General features: G+C 55.0%; 2 protein-coding genes across 3 annotated transcripts in view; one reads left to right on the top strand and one right to left on the bottom strand.

The window, feature by feature from the left end:
* CISD3 (CDGSH iron sulfur domain 3) overlaps window positions 1-2,983 on the top strand; it is a 4,809-nt gene extending 1,826 nt beyond the window's left edge. Inside the window, exons 3-5 of the mRNA XM_011960004.1 lie at window positions 262-297; window positions 846-965; window positions 2,563-2,983. Of these exons, the coding sequence (XP_011815394.1) occupies window positions 262-297; window positions 846-965; window positions 2,563-2,742 (336 nt within the window). The 3' untranslated portion in view covers window positions 2,743-2,983. The remainder of the gene's footprint in view (window positions 1-261; window positions 298-845; window positions 966-2,562) is intronic.
* Window positions 2,984-4,327: 1,344 nt separating this feature from the next.
* The window catches only part of PCGF2 (polycomb group ring finger 2), a 13,179-nt gene continuing 2,757 nt past the window's right edge, over window positions 4,328-14,749 (bottom strand). For both annotated transcript variants that reach the window (XM_011959836.1, XM_011959837.1), the window contains exons 2-10: window positions 9,273-9,424; window positions 8,570-8,666; window positions 8,165-8,220; window positions 8,031-8,081; window positions 7,716-7,824; window positions 7,506-7,560; window positions 7,318-7,413; window positions 5,375-5,455; window positions 4,328-4,893 (exon numbers count right to left, since the gene is read on the bottom strand). In XM_011959836.1, coding sequence (XP_011815226.1) covers window positions 4,516-4,893; window positions 5,375-5,455; window positions 7,318-7,413; window positions 7,506-7,560; window positions 7,716-7,824; window positions 8,031-8,081; window positions 8,165-8,220; window positions 8,570-8,666; window positions 9,273-9,384 — 1,035 coding nt within the window. In that variant the 5' untranslated portion in view covers window positions 9,385-9,424 and the 3' untranslated portion in view covers window positions 4,328-4,515. The remainder of the gene's footprint in view (window positions 4,894-5,374; window positions 5,456-7,317; window positions 7,414-7,505; window positions 7,561-7,715; window positions 7,825-8,030; window positions 8,082-8,164; window positions 8,221-8,569; window positions 8,667-9,272; window positions 9,425-14,749) is intronic.

Raw genomic sequence — 14,749 nt, 5'->3', positions numbered from 1 at the left:
CGAGCATCCCCGAGCCCCCAGCCCGCCCCGCCGGTGTCTGGCTCGCTTCAGCTCACAGGCTTTTCCCTAGCACCAGTTCCTCCCCAGTCAGCACCTTCTCTTGCGACCTTTTTCTTACCCTCTCATTCCTCCCTCGCCCCTTCAACCCTGTCACCTCCTTCTTCCCAGATGGCCTCCCATGTCCTTCCCTTTCCACTGATTTTATTTTTCCATTTCCAAATCACCGTCTTGTGATGCTTGTCATGCTTGTGTACCTTGCAGGACCTGAACCCGCGGCGGAACATCTCCTCCTGGCTGGTAAGTGTCCCCCCCCGTCTTCCGCCCTGTCCTCGCACAAGACCCCCAGGCACGGAAATCTAAAAGGCAGAGACAGGGTATGGAGCTAGGAAGGGTACAGCCCTATTCCCCCAGGCTCAAGGCACCTGGAGTTAGCCTGTGGCTCTCAGGGAGGTGGTGCGGACCAGAGGGCACTGGGCAGGCCGCCAGTCTTCTGTTCTAAGCAAAGCAGCACCTAATGAACCAAGCCCAGTGTGGGTGGCCCTGCCCTAGGCTGGAAGGATCCTGGCCCGCCCTCCCTAACACCCAGGTGGGAGCCAGCCTTTGAGGGAAGGCAGCTGGACCGTGAAACCTGAGTGCCTGCATGGCTTTGAAATCTCTTCACTATCCAAAGCTCACAGTCCTTATGGTGTCCTGGGAAACGGTCTTGTTGGGTGGCATCAGATCAGCCTCTTGTAGAGGAAACCTGCCACACACACAAGCCAGTGGGAAACTGGGAAGGGTCGCAGGCAGGACGGTGCTTCCAGGGCTTGAGCTAACCTTGAGCCCCTCATCTTCCCTGGCCACAGGCCCGGTGGTTCCCTAGAACCCCAGCCAGGTCCGTGGTGGCCCTGAAGACCCCCATCAAGGTGGAGCTGGTGGCAGGGAAAACCTACAGGTGGTGTGTGTGTGGCCGCAGCAAGAAGCAGGTGAGACCCCTACCTGCCTTCCTACTGATACCTCTGTCTGGGAACAGCCTGGTGTCTCCAGTGAGTTCCCACCCAGATGATTTTAGTCTTCCCATACATACCTGAGGGACACCAAGGGGATTTGGGGACAAAAGGCCAGTGCCACCAGCAACCTTAAGCTCACTGCATCTATCTCTTGCAATGAAGCCAGAGAGACAGAAACTCAGTCACGCAGCCAGCCTGATGCGGTTGGGCTTCCAGTGGGCTCTTCTGGAACTGTTTGCTTCTCAGAGGTGCACTGCATGACGAAGCTCACCTGGCCCTTCCCTGTCTCCTTCCAGGAAGCACCGGGGCCATAGATTCCCAGGCCTTGAACCCCGAAAGCCTACAGCACCTGGTATTTCCTGGCGGTCTTCCAGCCAAGTACTAACCAGGCCTGACCCTGCTTAGCTCCCGAGATCAGATGAGATTGGGCGTGTTCAGGGTGGTATGGCTGTAGATACATTGGGAAGAGGTTCTGCTCAGGCTCTTCTGCCTCCAAAGCCTCCCAGCCTTCCCTTGTGCCCCTCTCCACTCTTCTTCCAGAAAACTCTTCCTTCTCAGTTTATGGGACGTCCTGGCCGCCTGCCACAGTTTGCTGTCTTCTCAGCTTCGCTGCCTGCCCCACCTGCTTCCCCTTCTGCCCAGGAACCTTTCATCCCAGCAGGAACCTGCCCATATTGTTTGCCTCCCTGGCCCCTTTCCTTCCTGAGCAGAGCTGTTCCTTCAAGCTATGTGGCATGGTGTCAGCAGCCCAGGGTCCCTGAGTCCCACTTAGGTTCACACCCCTCAAGCCCTCTAAGACAAGTTGCTGGTTTCTATTTGCACACTTCTTTCACCTCTCTTCCATCCCACCCTAACTCCAATGTCAAGAGGCCTTGGTTCAGCCAGGCTAGGTGGCTCACCTGTAATCCCGGCACTTTGGGAGAACAGTCCGGGCAACAAAGTTGAGACCCCACTTCTACAAATGCCTCTACCCCTACCAAAAACTAGCATGGAGTTGGGCCTGTGTTCCCAGCCATAATGGAGGCTGAGGAAGGAGGACCACTTGAGCCCAGGAAGTTGAGGCTACAGTGAGCCATGTTTGCATCACTGCACTCCAGCCTGGGCAACAGAGTGAGACCCTGTCAAAAAAAAAAAAAAAAAATTGCTACCACAGGGTACTCTCCAGCCCAAAGAAGTTTTAACCCAGGAACATGGGAAGGAAGTGAATTTCATGATCCAGTGGAGACTCAGAGCCATTCACACACACACACACACACATCTATTAGTGTCCTGGCTCTCTGGGTGTCCCAGAGACTAATGCTATAAAGACGCTGTAAATACTTACCAGACACTTACTATGGGCAAAGCATACCATGATCATTGTTTTATTTTATTTCCTCATACAACTCTACTCTTATCACCCCCACATTACAGATTAGGGAGGTCACTCGGTGAGCCCCGGCAGTCTCACGCTGGAGCCTGCACCTCAACCACTGTGCTGCACTCCCCCTGAGCTCCTGCAGCGTGCCCTGCCTGCCCTGCCGCGCCCCAGCAGGTGGGGTCAGGCCTTTGACTCCCGTCTTTCCCCCACCAGCCCTTCTGTGACGGCTCGCACTTCTTCCAACGCACTGGCCTATCTCCCCTCAAGTTCAAGGCCCAAGAGACCCGTACGGTGGCACTCTGTACCTGCAAGGCCACTCAGAGGCCCCCGTACTGCGATGGCACCCACAGGAGTGAGCGCGTGCAGAAGGCAGAAGTGGGCTCCCCACTCTGAGGGGGCTGCTGCTGTCCAGCCACAGGTGGCCTCAGCTCCCGGCCTCTGACAGCCAACCCCTTCTGTGGGAAAGGAAACAGGTGCTGAGCCCAAGAAAGAGATTCTGGTACCCACAGCTGGCTCATGAAGGAAGAATTATTCCTTATAGCCTAAAAGTCTCCAGTCTGGGGCAGGCGGGAGTGGGCCCTGGTTCAATGTTTGCTGATGGGGAAGATGGCAAAAACAAGCCTGCCCAACTAGACTGGTGGTCCTGTAGTCATTGCTGTGAGGCCCACGTGCTGCCTCCTACTCCAGATTTTAACCTGTCTGTGGGCTGGGGGCTCCTGACCAGTCACCACAGGAGAGAGCCGTTCATATTCATTAAGTATGGGGACCCCAAATCAGGCTGAACCCAGAGATGAGAGGCACCCTTCCCTTCTTCCCTCTACCCCAAAGAACTACAGGCTCCAGAAAGTATGCAGCATTTATTACAAAGCCAAGAGATACAGATGTCCCAGGGCAGAGGAGGGTACAGTCACAGGACCTCAGACACAGGACAAGGTGCAAACACAGACAAGCCCATCAGGGGACTCCCAACCCCACACACCTAGGCTGTGATGGAATCTTGAGTCTCGACTCCCGTCTCCTCCCAGATCTATGCACATTTGAGGAAATCTCGGTGGGCAGGGACCTGCCAGGGTCTGTCCCTAAGGAGGTGGTCTGCTGACCTCTCAAGGAGTGGGGGTGGGGTCAGAGCTTACAGGTTTCTGTCTTCTTGTGCTTTTAGATGCAGTTGCTCTGTCCTGACCAGGTGACCGGGCCTCAGCTGGGGATGGAGGGGCAACTGGAAGGCTGTTTGCCTTTGGCAAAGTCTGGGGTCTGTGCTTGTGTGAGGTTAACCCACCCCAACCTCCACTCTAGACCCCAGGTGAGACTCCACCACCAGTCCTGCTAGTGAGGGTTCCCGGGTGAGGGTAGGGTTGGTGGGGGTGCAGTGCTTCACAATGCTAAAGCCACAGTGGAACTCCAAGGGCTGAGACCTCTCAGGGCCTAAATCTTCTTTTCCACAAGATAGATGATGCAAAGGCCACACACACACGAAAAAAAAAAAAAAAAAAAGAGGCAGAACTATGTATTCTTTGCACAAAGTTTCCACTGCAAGAGGAGGAGGTGATGCAGGTGCCACCTCCACCCCGCACTTGCTCCTCAGAACCAGGGATAAACTGCATTTGTAAAAGGCACTGTTCTTAGCAATTTCTGGACATTCAACAATGCGGGGGACAGCCACTGGTCAGAGGCAGGACAGCAGCCAAGATGGGGAGAGAAACGGGGAAAGAAACAATTCTAACCGACTCCTATATGCAGCCAGTTGGAATCGTGCCTAAAGCTTTGGGGCTGAAGGGGTCCCAACACACCATCTGCCTTGGGAAACAGCGAGGACCGTGCAGAGCTTCACTGAGCCTCCAGCGGCCCATCCAATTCATCTCTAGGCACCCCCAAGAAGAGCAAATTACACAAGAACCCCCCCAAAATGAACACCATTTTCCACACATACACACACACACATAAAGTTTGTTTCCTGTGGCATTTAAATTAATCTGGTTGGTCCATAGAAAATAAGTATGTATATTTGGTTTTTCCTATGTACATATATATATAGATTTATTTATAAAACCCGCCCCCCACCCCCAAGGTGGGAAGAGCTGGGGAAAGTAGAAGAGGTGGAAAAAAGGGCCCAGAAAAAGTGGAAGGAGTGGAGAGGCTTGGCTGGAAGAAGGGAGAGGGTCCCTGGCCTCAAGTTAAGGGGGGCACAGGAGCACCGTTGACAGTCATCTTGCGCCCTCTGCTGGTGGAGGATGGTGTCTGCAGGCAGTTCGAGGTACCCCCGTTGGCAGCTGTGGTGGCCCCACTGGCTGTCGAAGGGGGAGTGGGGGAGGTAGGGTGGGTGGCTGGAGGCCCATGGGAGCTGGGAGAGCCATGGGATGGGGTGGCTGGGCTGGGCAGGGAGGAGGAGGTGGCTGGCAGGGTGGCAGGGCTGGGAGCCTTGTCGCTGACTGACTCACACTCGGATGCCCCGCTGGTGTTGGTGCCCTCGGAGGGGGTGGGCACCGTGGCTAGGGTGAGCCGCTTGCAGGCTGGCTGGACACGGTACTTGAGGGGAAGAGGCCCGTTCTGCGGGGAGAGGGGGTGAGGAGAGAGACAGGGAAAGGGAAGGTATCAGGAGAGAGAGGCCAACTAGAGGGCCACCAGCTTTAACCCACAGCGTCCAAACACGAAAAAAGGGATGGGATGGGGTCTTGGAGAGGAGAGAGACAAGGATACAGGGCACATGAAGACCCAGAGAGGCAAAAGGTCTAAGCAGAGACTCTGTCAGAGAGGAGAGAGGGAGGCAAACACACGGCAGCTGCCAGCACCTATTTCTGCCCCCAAATCGGGGAATGCCATCTGCCCAAGGAGCCTTGTCTCCTGAGTGGAAAGTCATCTGTGAGAGATGGCCCAGAGGCTGACCTGCTCTAGCGAGCCACCCTGGACACACAGCTCATGGGATAAGGGATGGACTGTCTCTGATTAGAGAAGGGTGACCCATGTGGCCACAGACCAATGCCAGACCCTGCGGGAGTCTGCTCCCTGCCTGCCCCACCCGCTGGCTCACCCGCCGCCAGGGGTAGATGTAGGCGATGTCCATGAGGGTGTAGTATTCCTTCAGTGGCTCGTCCTCGTACAGAACCTCCACCTGGGGGAGGGAAGCGGAAGACACCACGACCCTGGCTAGCTCAGGGCTCCAGGCTGGGAATGTGGGGGACTGGGGCGGGGCAATGGGAAGGGTGGATTTGCAGATGGTCCCTCATTTCTCTGGGGTTTCACTGTGGATTTGACTTCCCTGTCAGTGTTGTTCCAACATAACTCCTGACCACCAGGCAGGAAGGGGTCCAGAGAAGATTCCCCTATTGTTAGCAGCCCCCAGTCCCACCATGCACACAGCTGTCTGGATCTCCTATCTCTGGCAGGTCTCCCAGAGGAGCTGAAAGGCTCAGGGGGATCTCCTGGAACTCTGGCTCTCACCCCCAGCTGCAAAATGGAATCACCCAGGGAGCTTTAAAAAACACCAATGCCAGCTGGCCGCGGTGGCTCAGGCCTGTAATTCCAGAACTTTGGGAGGCCGAGGCGGGCGGATCACTTGAGGTCGGGAGTTCAAGACCAGCCTGAGCAACATGGAGAAACCCTGTCTCTACTGAAAATACAGAATTAGCTGGGTGTGGTGCCACATGCCTGTATCCTAGCTACTCGGGAGGCTGAGGCGGGAGAATCGCTTGAACCTGGGGGGGGTCAGAGGTTGTGGTGAGCTAAGATCCTGCCATTGCATTCCAGCCTGGGCAACAAGAGCAAGACTCTGTCTCAAAAAAAAAAAAAGAAAAGAAAAAGAAAACAACAAAAAACACACCAATGCCTGGCTGGGCGCAGTGGCTCACGCCTGTAATCCCAGAGCTTGGGAGGCTGAAGCAGGCGGGTCACTTGAGGCCAGGAGTTGGAGACCAGCCTGGCCAACATGGTGAAACCCCGTCTCTACTAAAAATACAAAAATTAGCCAGGTGTGGTGGCGTGTACCTGTAGTCCCGGCTACTTGGGAGGCTGAGGCACAAGAATCACTTTAAACCAGGAGGCGGAGGTTGCAGTGAGCCGAGATGATGCCACTGCACTCCAGCCTGAGTGACAGAGGGGGAAAAAAAAAGCAAAACCAAAAAATCAATGCTTGCATCTTACCCCCAGAAATTCTGACTTAACCAGTAAGTTGTGAGTTAACTCATGAGATTTAACAGGCAACAGTTTAGGATCCACTGTCCTAGAGTGTGATCTGTGGACCTTCAGTAGCTAGGAGCTTGTTAGAAATATGGAATCTGGCCGGGTGCCATGGCTCACGCCTGTAATCCCAGTACTTTGGGAGGCCGAGCAGGGTGGATCACGAGGTCAGGAGTTCAAGACCAGCCTGGCCAACATGGTGAAATCCCGTCTCTACTAAAACTACAAAAACTAGCCAGGCGCAGTGGCAGGCACCTGTAATCCCACCTACTTGGGAGGCTGAGGCAGGAGAATCATTTGAACCCGGGAGGCGGAGGTTGCAGTGAGCCAAGATCGCTCCACTGCACTCTAGCCTAGTGACAGAGCAAGACTCCATCTCAACAACAACAAAAGAAATAAGGAATCTACTAAATCAGAATCTGCATTTTAACAAGATCTCCAGGAGACACATATACATTCAAGCTTGAAAAGTCACGTCCTGGAGTTCTGTTGGAATTTCAGACTAGCCTTCCCACAGCCAACCGGCCCCAGAGGAGGCCCTGCGTTTTTGCACTCATCTCTGCCACAGTTCCGAGTGTGCAACATGCACACCATCTTGGTCCCATGCACTACTGCACACTGACTTCAACACCCCTAAACTGCCCCCTAATCTTGGTTTCAACCACCCTTCTATTAACACATGAGTTCAGTTAACCACGCAAGCCCTGGGTGACACCTAGCCAGCCCTGACCAATGGCTGGGGTGCACAGACTGTCTGACACACCCATACACAGACACTCATTTTTTGAAGGGCCCCACCTTGTACTTGCTGGGCACATCCATCTTGTTGCGGAGAAACTTGGCGAGATGCATGACTGTCATGGCTGCTGGGCATCGCAGGAAGCGCACCCCTGTCTGTTGGGGCACAAGCACCCGTGGTAGGGGATCCACCCCAGGCCACTCCCTCCCAGCCCACATTCCAGTCCTGGGCAGACCCCAGCACTCACTTTCTCTTTGTCCCCATCCCCATTCTCCAGGGGGCCCTTCTTCTCCTCCCGGTCCCTGGGGATGGAGAAAGAACGAAGCTAGGAAGACCCAGGAAGAACCAGGAGACCCAGGAGGATGGTCCCTCAATGGACACATCCAGAGGGCCCTGGGTGGGAGAAGGGGTGACCCAACCTAGGAGCCCAGTAGGGGCCAGCCTGGGCCGGACTTGCCTGGCACCTTCGTAGAATTCGATGGAGAGGCTGACAATCTCATCATCACTCAGAGCCCCCTTCTCCTGCTCCAAGACCTCGCCGCGGTCCTCATTGGAGCCGTTGGGGACTGCAGAAGGAGAGAGCTCTTGGGTTGGCAGAGGATGGAAGAAGGGAGTCCGCCAAGGACCCAGGGATCATGAACTCAACCAGGTGAGTCCAGCCACCTTGTGGGGAGGTGTGCGCTGAGGAGGCCAGAGGGTGACTGGTAACACTACACACCTACATGGTCCCAGGCACGCCCATGCACACACAAACAGATGCGAGCACACTCACCCTCCGTCAGGGGGTACGCTGCATAGAAATCCCGCCGCCGTTTCATCTCATCTGGAAGAAGGCAGCGGATGAGGACAGGGCCAAGGGCTGGGAAATGGGGTCGGTGGGCAGGAGGAGGAATGGTGTGCAGATACCTTTAAAAAGCCCAGGGACCAATTTGTAGACAATGTCTTGAAGGGTTTTGTCAGACCTGGGGAAAAATGGACGGGTTTATCAGCAATGCGCTCTCCAGAGAACTGCCCTCCAGAGAACTGCTCTGACCTCACCCTGCTCTCCCAGTCATGGGACCCCTCTACCCACTCCCTTCCTGTGACCCAGTGCCCAGGCATTGGGATCCCTGTGGGTCTGGTCTTTGCCCCTCTAGTATGCCTCAGCCTATGACGAGCCAAATGCGACCCAAAGGGAGGGGAGTAGCCCAAGTCCACACGCCGTGCTTTTCCCACACCTGCCGCCTTGGCTGAGGGAAGCACGGAGTGTGGGAGGGATGGGGGAGGCTGACCCTGAGGATGGCGGGGGCAGGAGTGCGGTGCCAAGCCTACCTGATGCTCAGCAGCGGCCGGGTTTTATGGACCTGCACATCACACATGGGGCAGTATTTGTTGGTCTCCAGGTAGCGCACGATGCAGGTTTTGCAGACTTGGGGGTGTGGAGAGAGGGAGGAGAGTCAGAGTTGCCTTCCAATCCCAGGACCAGCCTCCCCGCCCTCTGCTCAGACTCAGATATCCCTTCTCCACCTTGTCCCTGCTCCGAGGCCCAACGTGGCGATGTGTGTTTTGCACGTGTGGCACCTGTCCCTGTGCATTGTTGAGGGAAGCTGGATCTTGTATGAGACAGGCCAGTGTCATGTACAACGCAGAAAGTCAGCCCTGAGTCCCAAGCTCCCCGATGGAGTGGAGGACAAAAGCCAGCCTATTCAAGATGCCCCTGGGTCTCACCCCCTTGCTGCCAAGCCCACAGTATAAACAAGGGGTGTCTGCATCTTCAGGGCATACAATTTCAGTCATTTCAAGAAAGAACTAAGATTTCAGATGCAAGTCCTTGAAATGAATTTCTGGGCTGATGCCCCGCACCCGGCTGCCCCCTGCAAGGTAGGCCCTCTGTGACCTGAGGATTCCCAGCAGACACGTGGGCGCGTTGGCTCTTCAGGGCAAGGGTTTGTGTGCTACCTTCCTCAGGCCATGCCCGCCCCAATCTGGGCACAGAGGCTGCCCACCCTGAGCAGCTCCCCGCCCCCCAACTCACAGGAATGCAGGCACTCCACGATAGTGGTGGCGTCAATGAAGTACCCCCCGCAGAGGGCACACATGAGGTGGGGGTTCAGCTCTGTGATTTTGATTCGTGTAGTCCGATGCATGATTCCGGGGTCGGGGGTAGGGGGACTGGGGAGCGCTGCCCTGGGAAACAAAGTGGAATCAGAAACCCAGAGTTGGCCGGGCGCGGTGGCTCAAGCCTGTAATCCCAGCACTTTGGGAGGCCGAGGCAGGCGGATCACGAGGTCAGGAGATCAAGACCATCCTGGTTAACACAGTGAAACCTCGTCTCTACTAAAAATACAGAAAATCAGCCGGGGGTGCTGGTGGTCCCAGCTATTCGGGAGGCTGAGCTTGCAAAGTGAGCCGAGATTGAGCCACAGCACTCTAGCCTGGGCGACAGAGCGAGACTCTGTTTCAAAAAAAAAAAAAAAGAAACCCAGAGCCTCGGCAGCCCCTCCCACACCTCACTGCACACCTCCCAGCACAGCTCTCCCTGAGCCCAAGACCCTTCTCTCTGCTTCAGGGTGGGCTGGGACATGTGGCTGGTTCTTTCTGGCCCCCTCTGTGTGTTCATTGGGTGCCCGGGCTCTGGAGAGTCACACAGCCTTGAGCAACAAGGTCAGGCTCCCTCTGAGGAGCAGGAGGAAAGATTGAAGTTAGGCCACAGGATGTACCGCCCAACTCCCCAGAGAATGTGAGGAGGCAGGAAAATGGAAGAGAAGAGGGTTTTTTAAACTCTCTCCTATCCCAGGCCGGGTGCAGTGGCTCATGTCTGTAATCCCAGCATTTTGGGAGGCCACAGCAGGAGGATCCTCCTGCCTCACGTGATCCCTTGAGCCTGAGTGGTTGAGGCTGCAGTGAGCCATGATTATGCCACTGCACTCAAGCCTGGGAGACAGAGCAAGACTCTGTCTAAAAAAGAAAAACAAAAACAAAACTCCCCAATCCCAATCCGTATTCACTCACATGGTTCACATTTAAAGCATCCTAGGAACTAGGAGGAAACTCAGATAAATTAGCCACTGGCCTGAAACTTCAAGGAACAGAAGAAGGGAAAAATAAGTTATCCTCACTCCCTCAACCCCTCCACCCAGGTGCAGGGCCTCAGACTTGATCCCAGCCTCCTATCTACTCCATCCATTCACTCCTCCTCCAAGAAGGCTTCCCTGGAAACACCATGGGCACAGGCTACCCTAAGTTAGAAGGCCACAGCCATCACTTGTGCTTCTGGCTCCGCATCCTTTAAAGCCTAGGCTTCGGAGCACCTCCCTCCTCTAAAGTCTGCCAAATATAGGCTGCTCCCAGAAAATCCACCAGACGCTAACCATTTGGCTTCCAGGCCTGGGACTCAGGCAGGGAACAGAGAGGGTCCTTACATGCCTGAAGCTGGGAATGCACAGCTCCAGCCCTAGCCCTGGACTCAAAGAGTTTAGGCAAAAAGGCTATACCCCTGCCACAGGAATCCCTCCCAGGGCCCCTGATGGACAGCCCCCTGCATGAGTGCTCCCTGCCCACAAGCACACAGGGTCCAGGAACCCCGCTTTCATGCACACTGCAGGAATTCCCCCGACATGGTCACTGTTACTCTCCCGCTGTCTCCTGCCCTGGTGACGCCTCTGCCACCTGTTCACAGGCTGTCCAGTGACAAACCACAGGCTCTCACAGATGCCTGCCAAAGCTGGGCAGAAAGTGCTCTGTCCCCAAACCGCCTGCCCGACACCAGCCAGGCCCAGGCAGGGTCCAGAGAGGTGAAACGTCCGGCTCTGGATTGGCCACCGTGCTTCCTTCTTGGTAAAGAAATCAAACCAAACCTGCACCTGGAAGGGACAGCCCCTCCCTCCTCTTTCCCAGAGTAAAAGCCCAAGGGTGGGGCTTGGGAAGTGGCCAAGCCCCAACAGCTCCTTTACAACATACACACACCCTTCTCTCCTTTCCAGAAAGATTTCTAAAGCCACCACACTGAGTTTTCTAGGACAAGAAATTCACAGCCGGGATCAGCAGTTTCTATAGAGACCCCAGGATGAGTCTGGCCAGGACCCAGCCAGCCAACAGAGGCTCAGGGAACATGGCCAGAGACAGAAAGAGATGCAGAGACACAAAGGCCACACGTGGGAGAGACACCAGGTTACAGGGCAGACAAAGGGGAACAAGCCAGTCCCACAGCAAGCCCAGAGACACAGCAGAGAGGAGGCGGCCCCGGGGATCTGAGAAGGGAGAGGGGTTCCCACCCCACGCAGGGTGGCCTCAGCTAGCCCTCCCTGCATGGGTCCCCCCTTTGCAATTACGCAGAAAGCTGCTGGCTACTCCACTGTTTGGTCGTTTCCATAGTAACCCTGTCCCTGGCAGGATGCCCAAATATTATTACAACCATCCAGAGGAGAGAACAATCCAAGTGGCTGTCTCTCTGTGCGTGTGTAATATCCATCATGTGTACGTGCCATCTGGGCCTCCAAAGAAAGGTACTTCCTGTGCCTGCCTGTCAGTCATGTGTGTGTCCAGATGCATCTAGGTGTGTGTGCAGAGCCACCAACAAACATGCTGATGCTGAGCTCTGATAACGCCTGGGGTCTCTGTTGCTGGGGTAAATCGCATGCCCTCATCTTTCTCCCGTTCACCCTCATATACATGTGCACACGTACATCACATACACGTAAACACATAGGCTCCGCACACTTCACACCACCCAAGCCACCTCATTCACACACTCGCTGTGTTTTCAGAACACACACTTGCTCTTTTTTTTTTTTGAGACAGTCTTTCTCTGTTGCCCAGGCTGAAGTACAGTGGTGCGATCTCAGCTCACTGCAGCCTTCACTTCCCAGGTTCGAGTGATTCTCATGCCTCCGCCTTCTGGAATTACAGGCGCATGCCACCACACCTGGCTAATTTTTTTTTTTTTTTTTTAAACAGAGATGGGGTTTCGCCATGTCGGTTAGCCTGGTCTTGAACTCCTGGCTTCAAGTGATCCGCCTGTCTCACCTCCCAAAGTGTTGGGATTACAGGTGTGAGCCAACACACCCCGATGACACTTGCTCTTAAGAACCCCACAGCCAGGAGCCCCACACTGCAAATGGCTGTGCCCCTCACCCAATCACTTCCCTGAGCATTTCTGAGAATTCAGCCCCAGCCTATTCCTCAGGACCCTTTCTAGACTGAAGTCCAAGGCAGTGCTGACTGAATGAGACACTGCTCCTTCTCCAGTTTAAGAAAATAAGCCCCTTGCTACACTCCCTGCTCCCCCCACTCCATCCCCACAGGTTCTGACTGTTACCTCTGGGGCTGGGGGTGGGGAGAAGCACTGATTGGCTCCTCACCTGATTGCCATGGTTACCTGCAGGTCCCTACCAGCAGGTGCCAAGAGCAATGTAAACAGGAGCTCTGTCTCCCTAGAGCACCCTCTCCCTATCTTCCCACCCCAGGAGGCCCCAGACCCCGAATTCCTGACAACCAGTTCCTCCCCTGCTGCACTCACTGGTGTGCTGTGGGAAGGTGAGGGAAAAGGGGTGATGAGTGGCTGGAAATCCAGCTGTCATTACTTTGAGGAAGAGGCTGGGAGATGGGAAGAACTTGAGGGAGAAAGAGTGGGAGACACAGATCCCAAGAAACAGAAAGGGGAGGCCAAGCGCCTTTGGAAGTGGCCTCTGCAGAGCTCAGGGGCTTTAACAGGTCAGTCCCAACTGTGTGTCCACCCTCTCCCTGGACCTGAGCACTGTCTCCACCTCTAACACCACTTTTCCCCAAGCAGAAGCCACGCCCTTCAGCATCTTCTGCCATTGTCTTTGCAAGGGTGTGTGTGACCTTTAGGCAGCCCTCCTTCTGGGCCCTGAGGCCCTGGGTCTGGCTATTGCTACTGTGGCAAGAAGGGAGCCTGCTCAGCACCCAGCATCCAACCCTGACCCCTCCTTGCCATTTAAGCCTGGCACTTGTGTTTCCCAATCCTTAAAGACCTCTGCTAAGAAAACGCCACCATCTCTCTCTCTCTCTCATTTTTTTTTTTTTTTTTTTTTTGAGACGGAGTCTCGCTCTGTCGCCCGGGCTGGAGTGCAGTGGCCTGACCTCAGCTCACTGCAAGCTCCGCCTCCCAGGTTCACGCCATTCTCCTGCCTCAGCCTCCCGGGTAGCTGGGACTACAGGCGCCCACCACCTCGCCCGGCTAGTTTTTTGTATTTTTTAGTAGAGACGGGGTTTCACCGTGTTAACCAGGATGGTCTCGATCTCCTGACCTCGTGATCCACCCGTCTCGGCCTCCCAAAGTGCTGAGATTAGAGGCTTGAGCCACCGCGCCCGGCCTCATTTTTTTTTTTTTTGAGATGGAGTCTCGCACTGTCTCCCAGGCTGGAGGGCAGTGGTGAGATCTCGGCTCACTGCAACCACTGCCTCCCGGATTGAAGCGATTCTCCTGCCTCAACCTCCCAAGTACCTGGGAATACAAGCTCCCACCACCACACCTGGCTCATTTTTTTATTTTTAGTAGAGACAGGGTTTCACCATGTTGGCCAGTCTGGCCTCCAACTCCTGGCCTCAAGTGATCTGCCTGCCTTGGCCTCACAAACTGCTGGGATTACAGGCATGAGCCACTGCACCCAGACCCATCTCTCCATTTTAACCAGTGTCTTTCTGGAATCCACCCTGCAATTTAGGCCTCTCTCACTTCTTCATAGTCCCCTGTGGAAACAGTGGGTCTCCCAGCCAAGGCCCCTGTGCTTCTCCGATGCCGTAGCTCTCTCTGCTCTGCCTGCCTCCAAATGAAATCAGCCCCACTCCCTCACTAGAATGTCTCCAGGTCTCAGGAAAAGTCACTCAAGGTCACATCCAGATGTCTAGAACTGCAGAGGTGAAAGGGCTCTTAGAAAGCACCTTGTTTGGCTGGGCGTGGTGGCTCACACCTGTAATTCCAACACTTTGGGAGGCCAAGGTGGCTGGATCATGAGGTCAGGAGTTCAAGACCAGGCTGGCAAAGATGGTGAAACCCCATCTCTACTAAATACAAAAACTAGGCTGGGCACGGTGGCTCATGCCTGTAATCCCAACACTTTGGGAGGCCCAGGCGGGTGGATCATGAGGTCAGGAGATTGAGACCATTCTGGCTAACATGGTGAAACCCCGTCTCTACTAAAAATACAAAACATTAGTTGGGTGTGGTGGCACACGCCTGTAGTCCCAGCTACTCGGGAGGCTGAGGCAGGACAATCGCTTGAACCCAGGAGGCGGAGGATGCAGTGAGCCAAGACCACGCCACTGCACTACAGCCTGGGCAACAGAGCGAGACTCTGTCTCAAACAAACAAATGAACAAATGAAAAATACAAAAATTAGCTGAGCATGGTGGCAGGTGCCTGTAATCCCAGCTACTCAGGAGGCTGAGCCAGAGAATTGCTTGAATCTGGGAGGTGGAGGTTGCAGTGAGTGGAGATCATGCCACTGCACTCCAGGCTGGGTGACAGAGTGAGACTCCATCTCAAAAAAA

Source organism: Colobus angolensis, unplaced genomic scaffold, assembly GCF_000951035.1.
Source record: "Colobus angolensis palliatus isolate OR3802 unplaced genomic scaffold, Cang.pa_1.0 Scaffold50, whole genome shotgun sequence".
Taxonomy (NCBI): Eukaryota; Metazoa; Chordata; class Mammalia; order Primates; family Cercopithecidae; genus Colobus; species Colobus angolensis.
Note: the sequence above shows the minus strand (reverse complement) of the source record. Positions and strands in the feature narration are given on the sequence as shown.